The sequence below is a fragment of the Bos grunniens genome, chromosome 3 (assembly GCF_055505025.1).
Source record: "Bos grunniens cultivar Pamir isolate PY7600 chromosome 3, Bosgru_T2T1.0, whole genome shotgun sequence".
In the NCBI taxonomy this organism is placed as follows: Eukaryota; Metazoa; Chordata; class Mammalia; order Artiodactyla; family Bovidae; genus Bos; species Bos grunniens.
Window position 1 is genome coordinate 21,485,286 of NC_141167.1, and position 10,394 is coordinate 21,495,679.

The following is a 10,394-nucleotide window of genomic DNA, read 5'->3' on the forward strand; positions in this document are numbered from 1 at the left end:
CTTACTATGTGCCAAATATGGTGCCAAGTCCTTCACAAACATTACCTCATCTAATCCCACGACAACCCCACAACAAGGAGATTCTATCATTATTCCTATTTCACATACAGTCGATTATCATTATTTGTGGTTCAGTTCAATTCAATCGCTCAGTCGTGTCCAACTCTTTGTGACTCCATGAACTGCAGCACGCCAGGCCTCGCTGTCCAACTCCCAGAGTTTACTCAAACTCATGTCCATTGAGTCAGTGATGCCATCCAACCATCTCATCCTCTGTCATCCCCTTCTCCTCCTGCCTTCAATCTTTCCCAGCATCAGGGTCTTTTCCAATGAGTCAGTTCTTTGCATCAGATGGCCAAATTATTGGAGTTTCAGCTTTAGCATCAGTACTTCCAATGAATATTCAGGACTGATTTCCTTTAGGATGGACTGGTTGGATCTCCTTGTAGTCCAAGGGACTCTCAAGAGTCTTCTCCAACACCACAGTTCAAAAGCATTAATTCTACGGTGCTCAGCTTTCTTTATAGTCCAACTCTCACATCCACACATGACTTATGTAAAAGCCATAGCTTTGACTAGACAGACCTTTGTTGACAAAGCAATGTCTCTGCTTTTTAATATGCTGTCTAGGTTGGTCATAATTTTTCTTCCAAGGAGCAAACGTCTTCTAATTTCATTATTTGTGGTAGTTATGTTCCAATAAAGTCACCACAATCATGGTATTAGCAAATATTTAGCCAGTGCTTTCAGGAGAAATACAGGATTAGATTCATACCAAGCTCTGGTCACAATATCTTGTCAACTCACCAATAACCTAATTTATGTGTGTTTCTATTAAAGGTGCTTCATTTAAAATATATTGATGTCATTAACATTGAATTCGTAGCCAATAGCACTATAACATGTACCTGAATAAAGTTTATCCAACACAAGTATTTTCTTCATAAGGCACATGACAGTCTTCTTGTACTTAGGAACACTAAAGAGCACTTCAGTGTTATGCTAGAGGGGGGTATTTAATAGCAAAATCACCAACAAAAAGCACATAAGTGCAAAAAAGTGACAGACAACAAGTAGGCCACAAAAAGAACACTTGTTTATGAGAGTCGAAACAAGAAAGCAGAGCATCCCCTTGTTCAACCTCATCTGAGAACAAGCGTGTTGGACAACTTGAATTTTTTTGCTGCTCTACATGTGTACATGAATGACCACTAAAATGCCGTGAGTGTGCTCTGGACTTACAGGTCATTTTATGAGTGGGTAAATTCACAGATGTGAAATCCATGAACGATGAAAATCGACTGTACAAGGAAACCGAGGCTTAGCTGAGTGAAGTCACACAACTAGAGGCAGGCAAGGATTCAAATCTGGGATGGCCAAGGTCCAAAGCCCAGACATTTAACTCCTGCTCTTCTGCAGTCAAAGCTTCCCAAGTGGCTCAGTGGTAAAGAATCCGCCTGTCTTTGCAGGAGACACTGGGTTCAATCCCTGGGTTGGGAAGATCCCCTGGAGGAGGAAATGGCAACCCACTCCAGTATTCTTGCCTGGAGAATCCCAAGCACAGAGGAGCCTGGTGGGCTACAACCCAGGGGGTCACAAACAGTTGGATACAACTGAGCAACTGACCACACAGCACATTCTGCGTTTATTCATTCATTTAGAAATGTGCACTTAACTTTCTGTATCTCTCTTTCCCCATATTGAAAAAGCAGATGAAAAGAGAATCTTATAGGATTATTGTGAAAGGTAAAAAAAAAAGCCTACGATATAAGTTACACATTGAAAACATGATCTGTACAAATATTCATGTTAACAGCCTTCCTCTCTTTCCTGTCTCTTCAGCTGCCTCCTCCCATTATAAAAACAAATTAAAAATCTTCCACCCCACACCCCCTCTGGCTGTGACTCTCCTTGTTCTGAACTTTTCACTCTGTGGTCATTCGTTTATGTCCCAGAATGGGAAGAAAAATCTCATTTTTAATCTCATCTTAAAACCCTGTAACTATTGTGTTATACAGACCAGGAAATAGAGGCTCAAACTCAAGCCTAAGAAATGCCCCCAGGGTCACACAGCTAATAAGCAACAGAACCAGGATTGGAGCACTTGGCTTGAGTGACTTAAAAGCCAGAACTTTCCCAGCAGCTCAACATCAGCAGCCGGGAAAGGACTCGTGAAGATGGGTATAACAGAGCTGAAGAACTTTCAGGGGAGGGCAGTGCTTTTGTGGGACCATGGTGCCCTCTGCTGGCAGGAAGGGAGGGGTGTATACAGAATGCTAAGAGGACTGAGGAGAGAAAAAGTGTGGGGAGGGAGGAGAGGGAGGAAAGACTCAGGGAGGGAAAAGATGGGTTGAAGTTTCCTGGAGGGAGAAAAAGGAAGAGTCGTTTGTTTGCCTCTCAGAGGAGGGGAAGAAAATGCCAAGCCTGGGTCACTTCCTTGAAAGCATGTGTGGGCATGCCTGCATGAGTTTGTGTGTGTGTGTGTGTGTGTGTGTGTGTGTGTGTGTGTATGAGCGTTTCAGTATGCACCTCAGATGTTGCTCTGGATTGTTGCTAGGAGTCAGCCCACACAGAGTTCACAGGTGTGTGTGCCTGTGCAAGTGTGCATTCGAGAGCACTAGGAGGAGTTGATGTGTGTATGTGGGTGTGAATACACAGCTTGGGCAGGTGTGTGTACCTGCGAGCATGTGGGATGTGTCTGGCCATCTCGGCAGGTGCAGGTTAGGAAGCATCTGTGCCTTGCTGTGGAAGGCACACGGTTCTGGGGGGCGCTCACCTCAGCCACAGACAGCTAGCTGTCTTACTCAGATCAGGAGGGGCGTTGCTGTGGTTGGGTTGCCAGGCGGAGGCCAGAGGCTGCTGGAGCTGTGCGGAGGGAGCGGCAAGCAGCAGGGGGCAGCAGGGGCAGGCCGACCGGGTGCGGGGGGGGCGGGGGGTGGGCGGGCAGAAGGAGCCTTTAAAGCTCCTGCCCCGCCCACAGGTGAGCAGTGCCGTGAGAGCCCGCGCTGTCTCCCGCTTGCCCACTCAGTGGCAGTTCTCCTGGAGCTGTGGTCCTCTCTGGAGCCTCAGCAGATCCCTCTTACAGAACTTACTACCAGGACCCCTGACCAGGTGATGGCATAGGATAGAGACTCTCCTGTGAAAAGAGAGCAATCTGGAAACAGGTTTGGGGAGCTGGGAGGGCCATGGGGAGGGTCCTGGAAGAGCCTAGGATTGGTTTGGGGTGGGGGGAGTGGAAAGTCCAGGATAAGCAGGAGCCAGGTAAGGACATGGAGTGACCCTGAAGTGGGGGAATCAGGCTCAGGGTGCCTGTGGGATGGACGCACGTGGGATGTTAGAATTTCAAAGTGTCAGGTGTTAGTAGAGGGCCTGGGCAGTACAGAGGGTTAGGGGTATCAGGATGGGAACTGGGGAAAGTCCTGACGCGTCAGAGTCCAGAGACATCAGAGTCCAGAGGCAGGAGAAGCTTGGTAATTATGTGAGTCCAGGATGCTGGAGTCTGGTATGTCAGTCCAGGCTGGGGGAGGCGGTCAGGGAGCGAGATCCTAATTCCCACATGTCTGCCTCCCAGGAGCCACCATGGGGTGCTTCAACTTCATTAAGGTCATGATGATCCTCTTCAATATGCTCATCTTTGTAAGTATGGGGGTTATGGGTTATTTAGGGTTCCCTACAGGAGTGGGTCTTAACCTGAGTAGAGCCCCAACTGGGGAATAAGAGATTGCTATGTCCACTCTTCCTGAAAGTTTCCCCTGATGATGAGATGTGGAAGTCTCCCCGAAGACTGAGTCTTGGCTCCAGGAGCAAACTAGCTGCCACACAACTTGGGGTGGAGAAGTTTAGGGGCATCCTCTCCTTCCAGGAAGTTTCAGGTTTAGAGCAGGGCAGGGTAGGCTAACAGGCTGGGGCCTCAGGGAGGGGCAGGGGTTTGCCCAAGATCACCTAGCGTGGAAGGAAATTCAGTGGCCTGTGTATGGTGGGGAGCCAAAAGCCGAGAAAGTCTGGAGATATGAGAGTAAGAGTTTCAGCTGCAAGCGGAATTTGTTGTATTTTTTCAACAAACACTGCCTAAGACTCTGTGCCCTCAGGGATCTCGGGTCCAACAGGCCAGATAGGCAACCAGTTTTCCACAGTATGTGTGGTCTGATCACAGGGTGCATTGAAGGGGCTTGAACCCTGCCTAGTCAGAGAAGACTTCTAGAAGGAAATAGCTGAGGCTAGGAATTTGCACATAGTGAGGGGGTTGGTAAAGCATGCAAAAAGGCCCAGAGGCAATGAAATCAGATATTGTTCAGAAAACCAGGAACAGACTATATAGGGCATGTTTGAGGAAGCTGAGCAATGAGGCATGAATCTAGAGATGGTGGTAAAATTGGGGAGAAATAGACAACATGAACAAAGGACAAAGCCCTTGGATGGTGGCTGAGGATGGAGGAAGGGGCAAGCAAGACAGAGGTCTTGGAGATGATGACCACATCTCCTCTCTGCTGAGAGCAAACTTGGTGGGTACTTCATCAGCAGCCGTGTACCCAGTGGACTTGCAGCTCAGGATATTTGGAAGTCATGTGCCCGTAGGTGGTCATTGAAGCCATGGGTAGGGTGAGCACACACAGGGAGAGTGAACTCCAGGAAACTCAATTTGTAAGGGATAAACAGAGAAAAGGCTGCTGCTGCTGCTGCTAAGTCGCTTCAGTCGTGTCCGACTCTGTGCGACCCCAGAGATGGCAGCCCACCAAGGCTCCCCCGTCCCTGGGATTCTCCAAGCAAGAACACTGGAGTGGGTTGCCATTTCCTTTTCCAATGCATGAAAGTGAAAAGGGAAAGTGAAATCGCTCAGTCATGTCCGACTCCTAGTGACCCCATGGACTGCAGCCTACCAGGCTCCTCCATCCATGGGATTTTCCAGGCAAGAGTACTGGAGTGGGGTGCCATTGCCTTCTCCGAGGAAAGGCTACCAGGAAGCAAATAGAGAAAGAGCATAAGGAAGCAAAGCAGGAGAGCAAGGTGTCAGAAAGTCAAGGAGGATACACCCATGGCTGAGCACAGGTTGTCACCAGAGACCTCAAAGCCACAGGAGACTGGGTGAGAGTGAGCAAAGGATGAGGAAGTGGAGACATGAAGTGTAGGTGAATTTGGAGGAATTGGGCTAGGGGTGAGGACAGTCTCTGTTGATGGTGTGGCCTGTGCCTTGGGCTTCTTCTCCTTTCAGGGAACTAGCCTTTATCCCTGTATCTGAAGAAGGCAGCAGGATTGCAGGGATCTGGAGCACAGGGGTTCTGGCCCAAGGGGGTTAAAGGCAAATCCGGTTTGGTTTCTGGCCTCTGTTGCCCAGGCCTTGCCAGACTGGGCAGGGCTGGCCTCCGACTCCTTGAAATCTGACCCCACAGGCTAGAAGCCCAGTCTTGTGTCCTTGGGCAAACATGCCTGGGATCCACCCACAACCTGCCACCTCGCTCCTGGTTCCAGCCTCAGTTTCCATAGCCGGAAAGTGGGGACTGGACACCTGGGTGGTGTCAGGCTGATTCATCCACTGAAGCACTGGGTCAGCGAGGCTTTGCTCTAAGAGCTGTGGGAACTGGGCAGGGCCCTCCTTTCCAGTCTTGGCCTCAGGATCACCTCTGAGGTGGGGTAGAGCCTCTCAGAGCTCTGGCTGTACTCCATCTCTGGTGCCTCAATTTCCACTTGTGTGGCAAGGAGAGGTCTAAGCTGGTCCTGGAAGAGACCCAAATGGGGGGCCTTAGGGTGGGTGTCCCTTCTTACCATTGCCCTCTCCAAGGTTGGAAGCAGGTGTTAAACCTCAGCCACACCTCTGTTGCTATAGTGACTGTTGAACCTGCTCAATGCTACCACCCTCCTCTTTCTGCCTATCAGAGAACCAAGGTGTTCCAGGCACCTATAACCCAGAAGCGAAATGGGGGGGAGGTGGCTGCTGGCCGGGGGTGGGGGGTGGGGGGGAGGGGCAGGTGTTCACCTGCTTGTTTGCACTTCAAGCTATGTGGCAGGACCCTGGCAGTGGTAAGGGAAAGCTTTGCCCCTCCCCCACACCGTGGCTATTTCTGGAATCCCTGGTCCCATTTACATCTGCCTAGATGTGCAGCCTGCTGCTGACTGCAGATGTCCCAGCTCCCATCTTTTTAGCTCTAAAGATGAGTCACAACTCCCTACAGGATGAGTTTTTGGACTCCATACCCAATAAATGGGAAAGTTTCTCATCTCCCATCTTCCTAACTGAGCTGTGTGATAGGGAGCTGCCTGACAGCACTCTTTCAAAGTCTGCCTCTCTGTCCCCAGCTATGTGGTGCAGCCCTGTTGGCAGTGGGCATCTGGGTGTCGGTTGATGGACCATCCTTTGTGAAGATCTTTGGGCCGATGTCATCCAGTGCCATGCAGTTCGTCAACGTGGGCTACTTCCTCATTGCAGCCGGTGCTGTGCTCTTCGCTCTTGGTTTCCTGGGCTGCTACGGTGCCCAAACTGAGAGCAAGTGTGCCCTCATGACGGTGTGTCAAACCCAGCTCCACAGGCCCATGACCAAAGCCCAGGGTCCCCTCACCCTTGACACTAGGCCCTGGGGATCCCCAAACCCTGCTCTGGATTCCAAGGGTCTCAGCAAACGGGGCCCCTGCCTTGTTTTCATGGTGGGGTGGGAGGGCAGAGCACGATTAGGGTAAGGAAAGCATGAGAGGCTCTCTCTCCCTAAAACTCAGATCCCTGTTCTCCACTCAGTTCTTCTTCATCCTCCTCCTCATCTTCATTGCTGAGGTTGCAGCTGCTGTGGTCGCCTTAGTGTATACTACATTGGTGAGGAACAGGGATGAGGCAAAGGGGTACCACTGGGCAAGCCCTGAGAGGGGGCCACACCCTCCCCACCAGGCTGTAAACACTGGCCTTCCGCACCCAGGCTGAGAACTTCCTGATGGCGGTGGTGGTGCCTAATATCAAAAAAGAGTACGGTTCCCAAAAAGACTTCACTCAAGTGTGGAACTCCACCATGGCAGGGGTAAGGTGGGCTGAGGGAGACTTGGGGGTGGGGAGAAATAAGCAAGGTCCCTCTGATCATCTTCTCTTCATCTCCAGCTTAAGTGCTGTGGCTTCACCAACTACACAGATTTTGAGGGGTCACCCTATGTAAGAAAGAACGGTACCTTTCCCCCATACTGTTGCTATGACAGTGTCAATAACTCGTTCATGGAACCCTGCAACAATTTCACCGCCCATAACATGAGTGTACAGGTAAAGGTTGGCCTAGGAGGTTGGGATGCTTTAACGACCTCAGGGTGCTGAATGAGAATGGGAGCAGCTGCTGACTATAGATGCTCTCTCCCCTCCCCCAAGGGATGCTTCAAACAGCTTCTGTATGACATCCGAACCAATGCAGTCACTGTGGGTGGTGTGGCAGCCGGAATTGGGGGCTTGGAGGTAAGGAGAGGAGCTTGGGGCAGGATATCCCCCACCCTGGTTCAGGGCTGCTTGACCCACCTCTGAGGCCTCTCTGGAAGAGACAGACTTCTAACAAAGCTTCATGATCAGTGTCTGGTGGGACAGGGGACTAAAGTTTAAGGACCCTGATATGTCTCTTCATCTCTCCCTATTCCTTTCCCACCAGCTGGCTGCCATGATTGTGTCCATGTATCTGTACTGCAATCTGGAATAAGTTGGCTTCTCCTTCCACCACTGCTGCTGTCGTATGAGAACTGTGAAGAGGCGATGACCAGGGTGGGGACAGGATCTAACAGTGTCTCTTGGGCCGGAGTTGACCTAACTTTGTTCCTCTGGACTCGGGGCCAAATGGACACCACCCCCTTCAACTGAAGCCTGACATTTCCTTCTATTGGTGGGTTTGGGGTCCTCCTATTCCAGAGCCCCTAAGGTAGCCAATCCTCTTACCCACTCCTCCAGTCTGTCCCTTAAACACTTGATACCCTCTCAGAGCAAGGCGGGGGGGTGCTCTTGGGGATCCCAGTACTCCACAGGGGGGATTAGAGAAAGGCAGCCCATAGCATGAGCATATACAAAATCAGCAGTTACAGAGCGGATGTGTAGAAGGCAGTTCAGAACTCATAAACCCATTAAAATGTTTATCTGGACTCTGTGTATCCTTGGGGAGAGGGACCTCAAACTTGTCTACACTGGCCTCAAACGCCTGTGGGGTTGTTGACTCAGAGGCTCCTGGGAAGGCAGCAGAAGGGAAGTGGCATGGAGGCGGGCCGCTATTTCTCACCTTCATTTGGATTGCAGACCTGGAAGGGAGCTTAACAAGAATGCCCAAGAGGTCATTGAAGGAGGTGGCAGGGGCTGAGCCAGTCTGCAGCCCTATAATGTGGGAGGACTTTGGCCTGAAACTACCCCTTCCTGGGTAGAGGCACTGGACTGGAAAACTATGAAAATAACAAGCTTGTGCCCAAATAGGGGGCAGGGAGACTAAAAATACTGCCAGGGCAATGGAAGAGGGTCATTCCTTAAGTTCTGGGAAGCCCTCCAGAAGCCCCCACCAGGGCACCCAAGCTGCCTACCCTTCCCAGGCAGGCAGAGCCCCACACCTGTCCCTGCTTTGGGGACATCAGAAAGAATTTCATTTACTCTCTTTCTTGGTCACCCAGTGCTCTATAGATCTGATCTCTTATTTAGTCTTAACTACCCCATGTTCCAGAAACTGGGCCTAGAGAGCCCAAGTGACTTGTTCCAGGCCCACAACCTCCTATGAAAAGCTGGGCCTGGATTTGGGTCCAGCCCATCTGACTCCAGAGCCAGGTGGGGTCCTGGCTGACATGGTGGCATGATTCACTTTTAAGTCACAACATCCCAGACAACCATCTGATCACTGCTGCAGAAGAAAGAGCACTAAGGTGGGAGGCCGTGGCCAGAGGGTATGGTGTCTACCTCCAAGCCAAGCCCAGCCTGGCAAACCAGGCCTCCTTGCCTCCCTTTCACCCTTCGATCCTTCTTCCCAGGCTTTACTAGGACAAGCCAGAACCATCACTTGCCCTGAGTCCAAAAAAGAACTGCAACCTTGCCAGTGCAACACGGTCCAAGAGCTAGTCTTCACGGCCCAGATCAGGAGTCTGCTGGGGAATGGGCAGGTGGAGTACTCGGAACCCATCCCACCTTTCTATGCCTCATACTGCCCAACCCCCAGTTGCATACATAGAGGCTGCAAGGGATTTGTTTGCCCTGGGCGGGCCTCGTCCACCTCATTACAGGTTAATTGCTCCTCAACCTGGCTTTTGTGGCACCTCGAACACTATCTCTACCTCCGGCAAACACTGAAGGCGTCATGGTGGCGAGAAATGCTGGAGCCACATACCATCCCTGCCATTACTGAGCAGGGCTCCAGGCACCAGTGGAGAGGCAGGGGCAGAGAGCTGATGACAGGGCGGAGTTCCTGCCAGTTCCTGCCTCCTTGGCCAAAAAGCTCCATATAAGGAGCTCATCCAGCTCACTTTACAAGGGCTCTGCAGGCAGACCCCTTCTCAAACTGTCCTATACACACTTTCATGAACTTAAGTCCTTCACAGATTCCCCAGTTGCCATGCCTTGGGCTGTATCAACTACTCCTCTGGATAATATCTTCCATCTTCTGGCAGGCTTGCATGATTTACATCTTCTCTGGATCACTGGTTGGGTAGGAATCTGATGAAAATGATAGCTTTTCCCCAGAAAAACGCTCAGATACGGAATCTGTATACAAAGTACCCTAAGGGCCACAGGCATCCTTGTTCTTGCGTCTCCATCTGCAGTGCACTCCTCACTTCCTGCATGAGGGACATTCAGCTCTGTCTTGCCCACTTCCTTCCCACATGCACTATCCTCACCTGCTCCCCATCACCTCCTCATCCCCACCTATTCCATTTTGCTCTCTCTTGCTCCATTTCTGGGGACAGGTCCTCTGGCCCAGATGAACTTGGCAGGAAACAGTAGGATGGTTAATTGAACAGTGGGAACGGGGCGTGGGGTGGCTGCTCTGAGTTCAGGCCCAAGTAGCGGGCAAAGGTCAGGCTCAGTTGTTCTAGGGTGGACCTTAAGTAAAAATCTTGGAGTTTGAGACTCGGGCATCCCCTGGTGGCCAAAAGGCACTAGTGAAAGTCGCTCAGATGTGTCTGACTCTTTGTGACCCCGTGGACTATACAGTCCCTGGAATTCTCCAGGCCAGAATACTGGAGTAGGTAGCTTTTCCCTTCTCCAGGGGATCATCCCAACCCAGGGATCGAACCCAAGTCTCCCACTTTGGAGGTGGATTCTTTACCAGCTGAGCCACAGGGAAGCCCAAGTGGAAAATAACCCTGTGGAGGATAGTAAAGAAAACTCACCATCTATCATCACCATTCTCTCTCCCACCCATCCGTGTGTGTGTGTGTCTCTCTCTCTCATACACACACAGTCACGAGACACATCCCCA

The 10,394-nt window shown here is 50.9% G+C and overlaps 1 protein-coding gene across 1 annotated transcript; it reads left to right on the forward strand.

The window, feature by feature from the left end:
• The first annotated feature begins 2,986 nt into the window (after window positions 1-2,986).
• On the forward strand, window positions 2,987-8,077 carry TSPAN1 (tetraspanin 1). Its single transcript, XM_086386432.1, has 8 exons — window positions 2,987-3,111; window positions 3,572-3,636; window positions 6,292-6,498; window positions 6,725-6,799; window positions 6,900-6,998; window positions 7,076-7,231; window positions 7,334-7,417; window positions 7,605-8,077. The coding sequence occupies exons 2-8, from the start codon at window positions 3,580-3,582 to the stop codon at window positions 7,650-7,652; spliced, it is 726 nt and encodes a 241-aa protein (XP_086242558.1). The 5' UTR covers window positions 2,987-3,111; window positions 3,572-3,579; the 3' UTR covers window positions 7,653-8,077.
• The last annotated feature ends 2,317 nt before the right edge of the window (window positions 8,078-10,394 follow it).

Excerpts from the sequence above, each read along its gene's own strand:
- TSPAN1 (XM_086386432.1), top strand. The coding sequence starts at position 3,580 with ATGGGGTGCTTCAACTTCATTAAGGTCATGATGATCCTCTTCAATATG. Across the intron at positions 6,800-6,899 it reads CCTTAGTGTATACTACATTG|GCTGAGAACTTCCTGATGGC; the intron begins GTGAGGAACAGG and ends TTCCGCACCCAG. Across the intron at positions 6,999-7,075 it reads GGAACTCCACCATGGCAGGG|CTTAAGTGCTGTGGCTTCAC; the intron begins GTAAGGTGGGCT and ends CTTCATCTCCAG.